We start from the raw sequence: 15,521 nt of genomic DNA on the forward strand, positions 1-15,521 counted from the left end.
GGAGGCTGGGCTGCTGGAGGCCGGAGGCTGGGCTGCTGGAGGCCGGAGGCTGGGCTGCCGAAGGACCAGAGGGTAACCTTCACCACGTTCATCTGAACACTGAAACCCCCGGGATCTTATGGGGGCTGGGGGCTGGTCACTGGAGGAGGGTTTTATCTTCAGATGATGGTTCTGGGCCCAAGCTGTATAATGAGGTCCTTCATACTGGGGTAACGTCGTAGGGTCATGGGAGCCATTTGTTACTAGTGCCGTTATGACCGTAGTTGATGCATCACTCAAAACATCTATTTGTAGACTTTGTTGAATTGAAGGCGGTTTAAATATTGGCCTCCATTTTACAAGTGGACCTCCTATGCAGAAGGTGGGAGGTGTTGTGTCCCCAGGTGATTTAAAACTGAGACCTAACTGTGTTCATAACCAGACCAGGAATCAATGGCTGGAGGAGCTGGTGGAGGACGACCAGGGCTCTACCAACAAGGATTCCTGGTACGTTTGCATTTACTGAACTTAGTGGACTAGTATCGGGTACGGGATTGGGTGTTCAACTCTCAGCCGAACGGTGGCGGGTTTAACGCCCAAGTCTTCAGAATACATTGATGAATCCTAGAGCAAGGTGCCCTAAAGCCTGCCTGCTCCTTAATGAAGTCCCTTTGGTTCAAATAATGAACATAATCCATCATCCATGTCCTCTGTTGTTTTAGGACGCTGATGGAATCCTGTTTGGTCCGGGGCAGACCAGCCTAAGCTGAGCCCACCTGATCCTGTTTGGTCCGGGGCAGACCAGCCTGAGCTGAGCCCACCTGATCCTGTTTGGTCCGGGGCAGAGCTGAAGCCCACCTGATGCTCACATCCTGCTGGTCCCGTCTCCTCATCTCATCTGAGCCTCGTCCTCAAGAACTGCTGAGCTCCTTCAAGTCTGCACTCTGAGGCTGATGGATGAATGAACTCATTAACCTTTTTAACACCACATGTACCCGTGTGCTTCCACACGCCTTTCCCACACGTCTGTCACTTACTCACCTCACTAACTAACCTCACAACTTCACTTTCCTCTCTACTCCTTCCCGTTGCTCCTCCTTCTCCAGGGTTCGAACCTTTACTCTGAAGGAGTGTCTTCTTGAGCCTTTACTCTGAAGGAGTGTCTTTTTGCCCTCAAAGTGTTCAGTGTTAGGGTTCAGAGTCAGGGTTTAGAGTCAGGGACAGAGCTGGTACGGGAGGACTGGCTTTACTCATACCTCTTCCCTTCTGAATGATTTAAACATTTTGAAAATATTTATAGGGAAAATGTTTGTACAAAATCTGTATGAAGGTTCTGGCAATGGTTTTTGTGAATTAAATCCTTTTTCACTTTTCCCGCATATTTGGGGTAGTTATTTATTCGGTCATTTAATTTGGCTGATCTCAAACTAAACTCCTGTAATAGAATAATTTGCATGATGTATATTCAATGTTCACATAATCCTCATATTAATACATTATCGAACTTCCATATTGCTAATAAAGGTCAAGTCTTAATTACCGCTACTACAAACTTGTAAACACTTCATTTATATTGTGAACTGACTGAAAATGTAATGGCTAAATATGGCTTTGATATAGACAAGTGTCTAAATTGGTATAAATATATAAATTGGTCAATATATTGAAATAACTGGTAATTAATCCAACTCAAACATCGCGAGTAGGATTATACTTTCTTGGTTCATGTTTGAAATGATGGTAATTAATCAAACATCCCTAGTAGCCTTGGTCATCTCAAGTTTATGGATAAGAAAATGGAGGAAACGCAATTTGCAGCCGAGTGCTGTCCCCCCTGTGGCATATTAGGGCGCAGCAGCTCATTGGACGCGTTATAAGATTCAGCTTTTTTGACGGTTGGATCATGAACCTCAATGTTTTGGGGATTGGCTTGAAAAATTAATATCACCCAATGGTGGCTTTCATCCTTTCTATTTCATCCTACTATATTCACCCTTGATTATTTTGTCATCCTTTCTTAACAAGTTCTGGATCAATTATGTTTCTATATTTCATTCATGCGACACCACAGAAACAGATGTGCAGCAGCTGAATTGCACATTGCACCATTGCTCTTGATGCTAATAATTACGGCTGCTGTTCTATTTCTATAGAGATTTATATTTGCTTATATTGTGTTTTATAATATAGACGTTTTAACTTGTCTGCTGCTGCTTGGCCGAGGAGCCGGAACTAAAGTTCTGTACTGCTGCACATGGCAAGAGACAATAAAGAATCTGAACCTTGAATTCTGAATTGGTACACTGGACTGATTTTAATGAGACTCAAGGTTTGTGTCGCTGAATGCAAGTCTATAAAGGGTGGGGTAGGCTGGAGAAGAAGACGCACAGGAAGAAACCAAGCCAACAAGAAGACTCACAATTTAGATGTTCAGACTAAATTACAACAAGTGAACTGTTCACACACTCTGCTGTGTTGATTCTAGCTCAACACAGCGTGTGTGAACAGTATCCCTTATTGTGGTAATTGTTTGGTTTACCCAGCAAATTCCCTATTTATAGGATGATATATTAAATGTTTAGTTTCATGGCAACTCGTAAATTGTAAACATTTTTGGACCCCAGTAAAGAAGTACAAAAAAGGAGAATGTAAAATGTTTCCACTGTGTAATAAACTTTATGTCACATGACCTCATGAGGCCCAAACAGATCGACTGTATTTTTTAGCAGTCAGTGTGGAGAACAGGGAACATGGTTTTAATGCCTGAATGCATTTTACAAAAGATTTGTGTTTTGGCAAAAGTTTACCTTTTGCTCTAATTTGTGAGTCTTGAGAAAAGGATCAATAGTTTCAGGAAACACGTTTCAACTGTATTAATCTGCTTGTTGATTGCGCTCCTGTTGGTTCTACGGTGAAGAAGGGGTTCATCAGTCACTGAGTCTCTCTACATGCTGTCTGAACTATCATGTGTCTCTCTGTTTTTCTCTGCCTGAGCTTGTAGACATCAGAGCTCTCTGTCCATCGTTCATATTGTAATGAAGTGAAAAATCATAACTGAGTGAGGTCATGGAACAGCAGCCAATAGGAGCTTAGTCTGAGCGGACTATGAACTGGGAGGGGAACTGGTCCAACTGGTTGGTTCCTAATTTCCTAGTAATGAGTCCGAGGGTCTGGTGTGGCTGTCTTCATCCCAGCAGGAAGAAGGCTAAGGTACTGTAGCCCACTCTGATCCGTGATATATCATAAATATGCATTACTTTGAATCTTATCAGTAGGTTGATGGTTTGTTTTCTGTTTTCTGGCTATTTGTCAAATTTACTATTGAATGATTTTGCAGATTCTTTATCTAAAGTGACTGACAGTTAATTCAGATACAGGTAATTAAAGAGTAGGTAGGGGTTTGGCGATTCAGAGGAAGGTCATTAAAGAGCAGGTAGGGGTTTAGAAAGTACAGGTCATTAGGGAGCAGGTAGGGGTGAGACAGTACAGAGACAGGTCATTAAGGAGCAGGTAGGGGTTAGACAGTACAGAGACAGGTCCTTAAGGAGCAGGTAGGGGTTAGATAGTACAGACGGGTCCTTAAGGAGCAGGTAGGGGTTAGACAGTACAGAGACAGGTCATTAAGGAGCAGGTAGGGGTTGGACAGTACAGAGACAGGTCATTAGGGAGCAGGTAGGGGTTGGACAGTACAGAGACAGGTCATTGAGGAGCAGGTAGGGGTTAGACAGTACAGAGACAGGTCATTAAGGAGCAGGTAGGGGTTAGACAGTACAGACAGGTCATTAGGGAGCAGGTAGGGGTTGGACAGTACAGAGACAGGTCATTAAGGAGCAGGTAGGGGTTAGACAGTTGTGTCTGTGTCCAGGTGTCCAGTCTGCTATGGATGAGGAGAGAGAAGAGGGGGGTCCTACCTCTAAAACCCCTCTGTCTGGGGAACATGGCCGCCAGAGGAAAGCTAAGAGGTAGGAAGAGGATCTCACTGTCTGTCTGTCTGTTTGTCTGTCTGAATAATGCATATTCCATACGTAGATTCAGTTGATGAACTTCATATTTCTTCACACCTCGCTCAATGACGGCCCGGCTTGTAGCTGTTACACCTGTGGTCTCAGGTAGCACACACTGTCATCCCCTTCTCCACCTCTAGAGGGAGCTCTGAAACAAGGAGTCATACGCTGGACTAAACGCACTGATGTGAACTGATGTGCAGTGAATAAACTGTGTTGTATAACAGAAGATAAAAAGTATATCTGTATATTTATAAATATGATAGTTCTTGTGTGAGTTTTTGCGTGTGTGTGTGTGTTCTCCACAGTCACCAGGAGAGGTCAAAGGTTACTAGTGCTCAGTCTTTACAGCAGCATCAAACAGAGCGGATCAAGGTGTGTAATTGTCCACCAAGACATTTGACTCGAGCTCTACATGAACATTAGAAAGAGCCTCTTGTGGTGCTAAAAGTCTCCAGGCTTCACTCTTTAGACCAGCAGGATGTGAATCCAGGACAGATGCTTCTGATGTCTCGGTTAGGTCAGGGTAAAGTTCTCCTTGATGTTTGTTCTGTTCCAGAGGGCTGAGGAGAATGCACACGCTTTTCTAGACAAGGAACTGAAGAAGCTCTGGAGGGATCTCTTCCCAGATTACCCACAATGCTCAGAGCTTCAGAGGGAGGGGGAGGAGGTGGATGGTAAGAAGGAGGAGCAGAGGAGGCGTGCCATAGAGGGAGTGGTGGACATCACAAAGCTGTGTCTGTTGGAGATGAACCAGGAGGAACTGGCCGACACACTAGGGGGCGGTAAGAGACTATTATTTTGAAAACAGACGAGATATTTATTTTGAAAGCCAGAATAGAATCATATCTTATCCTAACAAAATGAGAGTGACGCAACTCTCTGGCTACTAACACTGAGGTTTAGGAAGCAGGACCCCACCTCACTGTCAGCACAACACCTTCCTCGCTCACCTCCCACAGCTGGGTCGGGTTCCGCGCTGGAGCCGCCCCGCCTCCCTGTCCACAGCCGACGCCAAGCCCCGCCCCCCTGTCTGCAGCCAACGGCAAGCCCCGCCCCCCTGTCTGCAGCCGACGCCGAGCCCCGCCCCACTGTCTGTAGCCAATGCCAAGCCCCGCCTCCTTCACACTACGGTGAGATTTCTACATTTCTTACGAGTCAATCTTTTTTATACTGCCAAATATGCCTGCCTTAAGCACGCCTTTTTCTCGCCGTGGTCCGCATTTACACAGCCTGATGTAAATCGCCGGCTTGAGCTAGCAGCCCAGTTTACCCTCCCGGACCCTACACACTTTGGCGGTTTCTTTCTGATGTAAATGCGATTCGACGGCTCCGTGGTTCCAGGGGCGGGACTTGGTTAGAGGTATCGCTGCGTTGTCAAGACAGAGACAACGCAGCGATATCGACATGAGTAGTTTTAACTGGAGAGACGGGGAAAGCCACGAGCTGCTGATCATGTGAGAGAAGTGATGCAGTCGCATTTAACGAAGACGGAGAAAGATGGTGCAATCAACGTGAAAGACGTTTTTCATCCTATGGATAAAAAGCATGTTGTCAGCAAAATAAAGAATATGTTGCCATTTTTGCTCTCTGAAATAGTTAATCGCGTTTTTAGCCTACACTCAGATGCATACTCATTTTTGCATGCGAGTCTCTTGAATCATAAAAATGTTTAAACATTCTTTGTATGCGAATTATTCTAATGAGGTCTACTCTCCGTGCGCTGCCCTGCCTTCTCCAGTGAACCAAGACAGCCCGCTCCGTGACGACCGGGGATTTCACGCCCTCAGTTTTACACAGGCAAGGCAGTGAAATTGCCGGGCGTGCCAAGCCGCGACCAAACCGGCTTGGTAGTGTAAAAAGCCCTAATGTCAGGATATCTTCCCTCTTTGGGGAAAATGGTTTGATCCAGATATGTCGGGTCCTTGTGGTGGCATCAGGTTAAATGGTTTGATCCAGATATCTCGGGTTATTGCGGGTATCAGGTTAAATGGTTCGATCCATATCTGTAGGGTTATTGTGGGGGCATCAGGTTAAATGGTTTGATCCAGATATGTAGGGTTATTGTGGGGGTATCAGGTTAAATAATTTTAAACTATATTAAACTGCAGATCAACAGCAGAATACGTCAGCGGAAGAGATGCAAAACTATCTTGTCACATCAGTACAGCAAGTCACCAATCTGGGTTAGTTCTGGGTCATTAGGTTAGTCCGACTTTAATTGGATTTTTAAGATGCTTGTATACACCTTAGTCTGGCAAAAAATCGGAACAAATTGGGTTTCTCATAGTCGGATTAAGACGCCTAGAACATTCGATTGTGCATCTATTTTGTGTAATTATCATGTACATCACATACAAAATGTAGAAGAATTCAGCTTCGTCTTGCTCTTCGTACGCCTTGTTTCTCGAATGCCGCATGAGTTTGTTGTTGCTGGTGAAGTAAAGAGGTCAGCCGGCGGCTCTACTACCTGACTAGATGAATTGGGTACAGCGCCACCTATCGTACCGGGGTATGACGTGCTTTGGCTAATGAATCGATTTTCTCACCGCCATGTAAACTCAGACAATTGCGATTGTCCAATTAAGAAGCATAGTCGAACTGTGGCTGTAATCGGATTAAGATGTGCATGTAAACGTACTGACTGATTCACCATCATTTAATACTATCATTAGACCAATGATATCGCTGTGTAAAGAACAGAATTAACCTGAACATCTTGAATCTGTAACATGCAGTCCTTTTCACGACCGGCTTCTCCGACCACAAATAATGAAGCCTCTAAAAATCATGAAGTTGATCATTTAAGAGGAAATATGTGTCCAATTAGGTCACCTTCCACAAACTGATGTCTTCTGTTAATTCCTCAAATAGGATCGGCGGCTGTCGAGTGCCAACATAACATCAAGTCTCATTTGAAGGAGAAGTTCAGGTGTATGTTTGAGGGAATCGCTAAAGCAGGACATTCAACACCTCTGAATGACTTCTACACAGAGCTCTTCATCACAGAGAGAGGCAGTGGAGAAGTCAACAAGGAACATGAGGTCAGACTAATTGAAACAGCTTCCAGGAAACCAGCTAAGGAGATAACACAGATCAAATGTGAAGACATCTTTAAACTCTTACCTGGAAAAGATCAACCAATCAGAACAATAATGACAACTGGAGTGGCCGGCATTGGTAAGACCGTCTTAACGCACAAGTTCACTCTGGACTGGTCTGAAGGCAAAGCCAACCACGACATACACTTTACATTTCTGTTCACTTTCAGAGAGCTGAATTTAGTGAAAGAGAAAGAGTTTAGCTTGGTGGAACTTCTTCATCACTTCTTTAATGAGACCAAAGCAGCAGGAATCTGCAGATATGACCAGTTCCAAGTTGTCTTCATCTTGGATGGACTGGATGAGTGTCGACTTCCTCTGGACTTCCAGAGGAACCCGATGTTGACTGATGTCACAGAGTCCACCTCGGTGGACGTGCTGCTGACAAACCTCATCAGGGGCGACCTGCTTCCCTCCGCTCGCATCTGGATAACCACACGCCCTGCGGCAGCCAATCAGATCCCTGCTAAGTATGTTGGCATGGTAACAGAGGTGAGGGGGTTCACCGACCCACAGAAGGAGGAGTACTTCAGGAAGAGATTCGGGGAGGAGAATCTGGCCAGGACAATCATCTCCCACATCAAGATATCACGAAGCCTCCACATCATGTGTCACATCCCAGTCTTCTGTTGGATCACTGCTACAGTTCTGGAGGACTTCTTCAAAACATCCCAGAGAAGAAAAAATATTCCCAAGACTCAGATGTACATTAACTATCTGAGGGTTCAGTCCATACAGGGGGACAGGAAGTACCATGGGAGAGCTGAAACAGATCCACACTGGAGTTCAGAAGGAAGGGAGATCATTGTTTCTCTGGGAAAACTGGCTTTCGACCAGCTGGAGAAAGGCAAACTGATCTTCTATGAGGAAGACCTGACAGAGTGTGGCATCGATGTCAGAAGAGCCTCAGTAGACTCAGGAGTGTTCACCCAGATTTTTATAGAGGAGTGTGGGCTGGGCCAGGACAAGGTGTTCTGCTTTGTCCATCTGAGCATCCAGGAGTTTCTGGCTGCCTTTCATGTTTCCCAGTCCTTGATCAATACTGGTGTCAATCTGCTCTCAGAGGAACCACCAACCTCCAGGAAAGATACACTCACCCTCTACCAGAGTGCTGTGGACAAGGCCTTACAGAGTGAGAACGGACACCTGGACTTGTTCCTCCGCTTCCTCCTGGGCCTCTCTCTGGAGACCAATCAGAATCTACTACGAGGTCTGCTGGGAAGGACAGGAATGAGATCACTGACCCCTTGGATAAAACAAGGTCTGCTGGCACTGACAGGAAGTAGCTCACACATAAATCAACAAACAGTCTGTTATATCAAGGAGAAGATGAATGGAGACCTCTCTCCAGAGAGAAGCATCAATCTGATCCACTGTCTGACTGAGTTGAACGACCATTCTCTAGTGGAGGAGATCCAACATCTTCTGACATTAGGAAGTCTCTCCAGAAGAACACTCTCTCCTGCTCAGTGGTCAGCTCTGGTCTTCATCTTACTGTCATCAGAAGAGGAGCTGGAAGTGTTTGACCTGAAGAAATATTCTGCTTCAGAGGAGGGTCTTCTGAGGCTGCTGCCAGTGGTCAAAGCCTCCAAAACATCTCTGTAGGTTCACTAATAAAATGTATTACAATACACCACATAATATACATAATACTAGAATTTAAAAGTTAAAGTAATACAAAAAAAATCTCTGTAGGTTCACTAGTAACATATATTACAATACACACAACACAATATACATAATACTAGAATACAAAAGTTAGAATAACATGCAAAAAATCACTATACGACTTATGTCCACTAATAGCATAATACAATACACTCAACACAATATATATAACACTAGAGTATTATAATTCAATAAACAAAGCATCTCTGTAGGTTCACTAATAACATGTATTACAATACACATTACACAATAAATTTAATACTGCAATATTGAACAAATATTGCAAAAGAAAACGTTTTCAAACACTACTAAACAACAATTTAACATTTGACACCAAATAAATAATCAGCATTTAAGGATCTCATTTTTAAAATATTAGATAAACTAAAACATTAGTTAAATGTTTTAGTTTTCTAAAACATTTCAACAAAAGTCTTTCATTATGTTAAAAGTAAAAGATGCAAGTTATTTTAAACACAGTTCCTAATATGTTCTGTTTATTTTGTGTTAAGGCTGAATGACTGTCATCTGTCAGAGAGATGCTGTGAAGCTCTGGCCTCAGTTCTCAGCTCCACCTCCTCTAGTCTGAGAGAGCTGGACCTGAGTACCAATGATCTGACGGATTCAGGAGTGAAGCTGCTCTCTGCTGGACTGGGGAGTCCACACTGTACACTGGAATCTCTCAGGTGAGTTTACACTACAAGTTACATTTCAGAAGACATTTAACAGATTCACATCCATAAAATCAATCATTCACACCCGTGTGTGTGTGTGTGTGTGTGTGTGTGTGTGTGCGTGTGCGTGCGTGTAGCTTGTCTGGCTGCCTGATCACAAAGAAGGGCTGTGCTTCTCTGGCCTCAGCTCTGAGCTCTAACCCCTCCCATCTGAAAGAGCTGGACCTGAGCTACAATCACCCAGGAGACTCAGGAGCTGCGCTGCTCTCTGCTGGACTGGGGGATCCACTCTGGAGACTGGACACTCTCAGGTATGGAGAGGACAGCTCACCCCTCAGGAACAAAGTCTCCTTCAAGGATACATCCCACTGCTAGATGAAGTGGTTTGAAGAGGCAGCTGTTACTCATGTTGTGTATAAAGTGATTAGACAGAAGATGATGAAGGTGAATGTTTCAACATGCTGCTCTCACTTTGTTTCCCCCCCAGTGTGGAGCACGGTGGTGTGTGGAGGCTGAAATCAGGTGTAAAGAAGTGTAAGTGTTTCTTTAGTTTGATACAAACTTACACCTGCCATAGATGTAAAGACTACACACTCACTCACAGACATCTCCTCTGTGGGGAAGGGAGAAAACCTGCTGATACACATCACTTCCACTTTATCTGAATGACTCCTATTTGACGACCTCATCAGTGCGATTCGGTGTTCAGCAGCTCATCATGTCTTGTTCTCCCGGTAGATGCCTGTGAACTCACACTGGACCCAAGATCAGCCCACAAAAACCTCTTTCTGTCCAAGGGCAACAGAAAGGTGATGCGCAACAGAAAGGTGATGCGCAACAGAAAGGTGACGCGCAACAGGGAGGTGAAATGGGTTAGGCCGCATTCCCACCGGCGGGTGCGGGTCGGCTCGTCGGGCAGACGTGCGGCACCAAGAGACAGGAGACACATCTCTGAAGACCCAGTGTTGTGTAGAGGGTGTTTTTCTGACCGCTGTTACTGGGAGGTAAAGTGGGAAGGATGTGTTGAGATTGGAGTGACAAAGAAAGGAATCACAAGGAGAGGAGAGGGTGATGACAGCAAGTCCTGGAGACTTTATTGTGATGGTGAGGGTTACCATGCCTCAATCTCATATCAAGGATTATTCCGATGTTTCGGCCATGCTGACACTCACAGAGTAGGAGTGTATCTGGACCGGCCTGCTGGCACTCTGTCCTTCTACGGAGTGTCCCCAGGTGAAGGAGGGTCCTCAGACACACTGAAACACATCCACACCTTCCAGGAAACCTTCACCCAGGAGGAACTCCGCCCTGCGTTTTGGTTAGGGGGTGGCTTTGCTTCAGTAAAACTAAGAAGTTTCCCAAGGAATAAAAATAAATAAGAACGTTTATGATAGGTTGGACAAGGGTTTTTTCTAGGTTTCATAAACATCCGGGGCATAGCCCAGAGGGAAAACAAAAATGTGTGCGTAGCGCGCCGCAATTTTTTTTGTATGCTTTATTGTGCATGCACATTTTTCAGGATGCTTTACCTGAATCAACAAAATACGCAGTTAATCATAGCTTTAAATAGCTACCTGTCTGCTGTGCTGCTTATCCCCAAGCATCTAAAGTTCCATTCAAATTATTTCAGAGTAAAATTAATTCAAGTGAGACAGACCTTATATATATTTATTACACGGGTCTTCTCAACACCATGGAACGCTCCGTTCACTTACATGGGTCCTTCACAACTTCCGGCTGTGATTTATATTTGATAATTCACCGGTTGCTGAGTATAATTGACCACTGTCGAGGAAAACAAAGAGCTTTTTGCCTCTAACGACGTCTTTGGTATCACTCACTAAGCGTCGTCAACGTCTTTGGCAGACTATTTCTCTGCTGATCAACACTACGAATGCTGATGGTAACAAATAAATGTAAAAAGACACACCATGTGAAGTTATTTTTTTGTTTTGGCAAGTAGCCGTGTAATAAGCGGGATAATGTATAGAACGTCACCGGTCATTATCGAAAACAAGCCCCTTTAGGGCGAAGCAAGACACCTCCGCTGAGCGTTGGTGTCCTGTTCGTCCTGTTGGGGCTTATTTTCCCGATAATGGCCGGCGTGTATAAGGGATAATACATTAACCCTACATGTATATATATATATATATATATATAATATATATATATATATTTTTTATATATATATATATATATATATATATATATATATATATATAATATATATATATATATATATAATATATAATATATGTATATGAGGATCTGACTGGGGATAGGATAGATTCATTTACCGCTTGAGGTGGTAAACAGTCTGGTTATGTTTTTAAACTGTTTATTCTCTGGCCAGAAGGACTATCTGGACTAGGCTACTTATAAATATATATATATACTTTTTACCCCAACATTATATTCGGGGCTAATTAAATAATATCCGGGGCTTTAGCCCAGATTAATACAGCCTATTGACGCCACTGGGTTAGACATGCTCAAATATCAGCCAAATGCTCCATTTTATTGAGCTGCTGAAAAGTTTGGCATGAAACACCATGAAAAGAAGAGACTTTTAAGATCTTCCATCAGGTTAACTAGGCAGGTTTTACCATTGTACTTTTTTAATTTGAAATATCTACTGATGGTAAATCAATTTCCTCTGATATCTCTGATATCAGTTTATATTTTGATGAGCATAACATGGAACCTGATTTAAAGCAGATTTAGTCTTCATTATGTATGTGTTCTCTATGAAAAGCTAGATCATGTTGTGAATCACTTTAAACTGATTCCTTGTGTTCTATTGGGAACAACCCATCAGCAGAACATGTTCAGTTATTAAAGATATGTGCAGACCTGTGTATAATTAATGTCTGCTGCTTCTATTGTTTGAGCCCTTGTGTTTATTGTGTTCATGTAAGGGGCTCTTTTTCTGTTTTACTGGTTAATAAAGCATAATGGAGGTAAACAACTCAGTGGATCCACTGAATGTTCTCGTGTGTAAATACTATATTATGCTTAGTTAGTGCCTTAACATTCATATATCAATCAGAAATGTAATAATATAATAATAATATAATATAATATAATAATATTTTTTCAGAGGCGTTTCCCCTCTCAGCCAGCAGGGAGTGCTGCAGCACCCACAGCACCATACATCCAGCGCCTACGTGTCTGTATTCACTGAGTAGCTTTGGATGAACGCGTCTGATAAAAGAGTCAATAGCAAGACATGAGGCTGATTATAAAGCCATGTTTTAGGACTCTGTTATTGCGTGTGGAGCCACTAGGGGGCGGTGAATCCACCTCGGTGCAGTTCAACTTCTGGCCAACAGGATCAGGGTGACGGAGACACACAGAGACCGCGGCGGTGGACTGGTTGTTATAGGAGACACCGCCAGGTGGACTGGTTATTGTGTGGTGTGTGTGGTGTGCTCTCGTTCTCCCAAATTGCCCCCCTCCCCCCAAGCATCCCTCCTCCATCCACGCAGGCGTGCATCCTCTCCTCCTCCTCCTCCGTCTCTCCATCACTCCCCGACATCCTCCCATGCAGACGGTCGTGTTCATCCATCGTCTGCCCGTTTCGCCGACACCACGACCACTCCCACCCCACAATAGCAGCCCGTTCCCCGGGTAGAGCCACCAGCTATACCCGATCTGACAACCGGACCTCCGTCGATTTAGGATTATTATTATTTATTTATTTTTGCAATGTAAAGATGGCCAGGGTCGTCCCCAACCTGGTGTCGTTCCTCAGCAGCCTGCCGCTCCGGGTGCGGGCGCTGGGCTACTGGTCCCTGGTCTACGGCGCCTCCCTGCTGTGCGCCGCCGCCGCCCTGCTGCGCCTCTGGTGGAGCGTCCTGCTCAGACCCAGCGGCACCTTCCAGTGGGGCGTCCGGGGCGACCCCCCGCCGGCCTGCCTCAACGACACGTCGCTCGGGACCCACTGCTACGTCCGGATAAAGGTAACCTTAAGTTATGTTAGGACAAAGGTAAGGCACGTTATGATAGGGTTAAGGTAACATTATGCTATGTTATGTTAGGATAAAGGTAACGTTATGTTATTGTAGGACACAATAAAGACACGTTATTATAGGGTAAAGGTAATGTTATGTTCTGTTAGGAAAAAGGTAACGTTATAAAGGTAAGACAGGTTATGTTGGGAGAAAGTTTATGTTATGCTATGTTAGGACACAGAAAAGACACGTTACGTTAGGATAAAGGTAAGACACGTTATGTTAGGATAAAGGTAATGCTATGTTATGTTGTGATAAAGATAAGACACGTTATGGTATGTTAGGATAAAGGTAAGACACGTTATGCTATGTGAGGGAAAAGGTATGTGATACGCTGGAGACGTGATACTGAAGGGACTGAGGCTGTGTGTAGGACAGCCTCTTGGTATGGAGGTGTGTGTGTGTGTGTGTGTTTGTGTGCTGGGGGGGATTGATACTCAGAGCACGTCTGGTCTCCGGCCGCGCTGAGGGACACTGCAAGCAGTATAGAGCCGATACAATAGAACCTACAGTATAGAACTGACACGATAAAACCTACAGTATAGTACTGATATGATAGAACCTACAATATAGAACTGATACGATAGAACCTACAATATAGAACTGATACGATAGAACCTACAATATAGAACTGATACGATAGAACCTCTCCCTCTCTCTCTTTTTCTCTCCCTCTCTGTCCCTATCTGTCTAGCTCTCTCTCTCTCTCTCTCTCTCTCTAACCCTCTCTCTCTCTCTCTCTCTCTCTCTCTCTCTCTCTCTCTCTCTCTCTCTCTCTCTCTCTCTCTCTCTCTCTCTCTCTCTCTCTCTCTCTCTCTCTCTCTCTCTCTCTCTCTCTCTCTCTCTCTCTCTCTAACCCTCTCTCTCTCTCTCTCTCTCTCTCTCTCTCTCTCTCTCTCCCTCTCCCTCTCCCCCTCCCTCTCTCTCTCTCTCTCTCTCTCTCTCTCTCTCTCTCTCTCTCTCTCTCTCTCTCTCTCTCTCTCTCTCTCTCTCTAACCCTCTCTCTCTGTCTCTGTCTCTGTCTCTGTCTCTGTCTCTCTCTCTCTCTCCCTCTCTCTCTCTCTCTCTCTCTCTCTCTAACCCTCCCTCTCCCTCCCTCTCTCTCTCTCTCTCTCTCTCTCTCTCTCTCTCTCTCTCTCTCCCTCTCTCTCTCCCTCTCCCTCTCCCTCCCTCTCTCTCTCTCTCTCTCTCTCTCTCTCTCTCTCTCTCTCTCTCTCTCTCTCTCTCTCTCTCTCTCTCTCTCTCTCTCTCTCTCTCTCTCTCTCATCACCCTCTCTCTCTCTCTGCAGGAGTCCGGTCTGAGGTTCCACTCTGTGGCGGCTGGTGGTCTCTCTCTCTCTCTAACCCTCTCTCTCTCTCTCTCTCTCTCTCTCTCTCTCTCTCTCTCTCTCTCTCTCTCTCTCTCTCTCTCTCTCTCTCTCTCTCTCTCTCTCTCTCTCTCTCTAACCCTCTCTCTCTCTCTCTCTCTCTCTGCAGGAGTCCGGTCTGAGGTTCCACTATGTGGCGGCTGGTGAACGGGGGAAACCCCTCATGCTGTTCCTCCACGGCTTCCCAGAGTTCTGGTAGGTCAAAGGTCACACGCAGAGAAGCTCTCGAGTCGTCATCTGACCTCCATTGTCTCCACATTGTCTCCATAAACATTCAATGTGTTCCTTGGAACTGAAGGGCGTACCAGTTCATGTTCCTTATCTGGGGACCCCCACTCAGTCTGGGGACCCCCACTCAGTCTGGGGACCCCCATTCAGTCGGGGGACCCCCACTCAGTCGGGAGACCCCCACTCAGTCTGGGGACCCCCACTCAGTCGGGAGACCCCCACTCAGTCGGGAGACCCCCACTCAGTCTGGGGACCCCCACTCAGTCGGGAGACCCCCACTCAGTCGGGAGAGCCCCACTCAGTCGGGAGAGCCCCACTCAGTCTGGGGACCCCCACTCAGTCGGGGGACCCACACTCAGTCGGGGGACCCCCACTCAGTCTTTGGACCCCCACTCAGTCGGGAGAGCCCCACTCAGTCGGGAGACCCCCATTCAGTCGGGGGACCCCCACTCAGTCGGGAGACCCCCATTCAGTCGGGAGACCCCCA

General features: G+C 45.4%; 2 protein-coding genes and 1 long non-coding RNA gene across 3 annotated transcripts in view; all 3 read left to right on the top strand.

The window, feature by feature from the left end:
• The first annotated feature begins 257 nt into the window (after positions 1-257).
• On the top strand, positions 258-1,531 carry LOC115555357 (uncharacterized). The gene is made up of 2 exons (XR_003978867.1): positions 258-486; positions 702-1,531. It is a non-coding gene; the product is annotated as an uncharacterized LOC115555357 (long non-coding RNA).
• Positions 1,532-3,916: 2,385 nt separating this feature from the next.
• On the top strand, positions 3,917-11,344 carry LOC115555880 (NLR family CARD domain-containing protein 3-like). Its single transcript, XM_030372924.1, has 7 exons — positions 3,917-3,941; positions 4,946-5,116; positions 7,119-8,104; positions 8,216-8,677; positions 9,338-9,438; positions 9,564-9,796; positions 10,171-11,344. Exons 1-7 carry the CDS (start codon positions 3,917-3,919, stop codon positions 10,803-10,805), a joined length of 2,613 nt encoding a protein of 870 aa, XP_030228784.1. The 3' UTR covers positions 10,806-11,344.
• A 1,395-nt stretch (positions 11,345-12,739) lies between these two features.
• Positions 12,740-15,521, top strand: part of ephx4 (epoxide hydrolase 4) — a 15,399-nt gene continuing 12,617 nt past the window's right edge. Inside the window, exons 1-2 of the mRNA XM_030372157.1 lie at positions 12,740-13,388; positions 14,916-15,001. Coding sequence (XP_030228017.1) covers positions 13,143-13,388; positions 14,916-15,001 — 332 coding nt within the window. The 5' untranslated portion in view covers positions 12,740-13,142. The remainder of the gene's footprint in view (positions 13,389-14,915; positions 15,002-15,521) is intronic.

The sequence above is a fragment of the Gadus morhua genome, chromosome 12 (assembly GCF_902167405.1).
Source record: "Gadus morhua chromosome 12, gadMor3.0, whole genome shotgun sequence".
In the NCBI taxonomy this organism is placed as follows: domain Eukaryota; kingdom Metazoa; phylum Chordata; class Actinopteri; order Gadiformes; family Gadidae; genus Gadus; species Gadus morhua.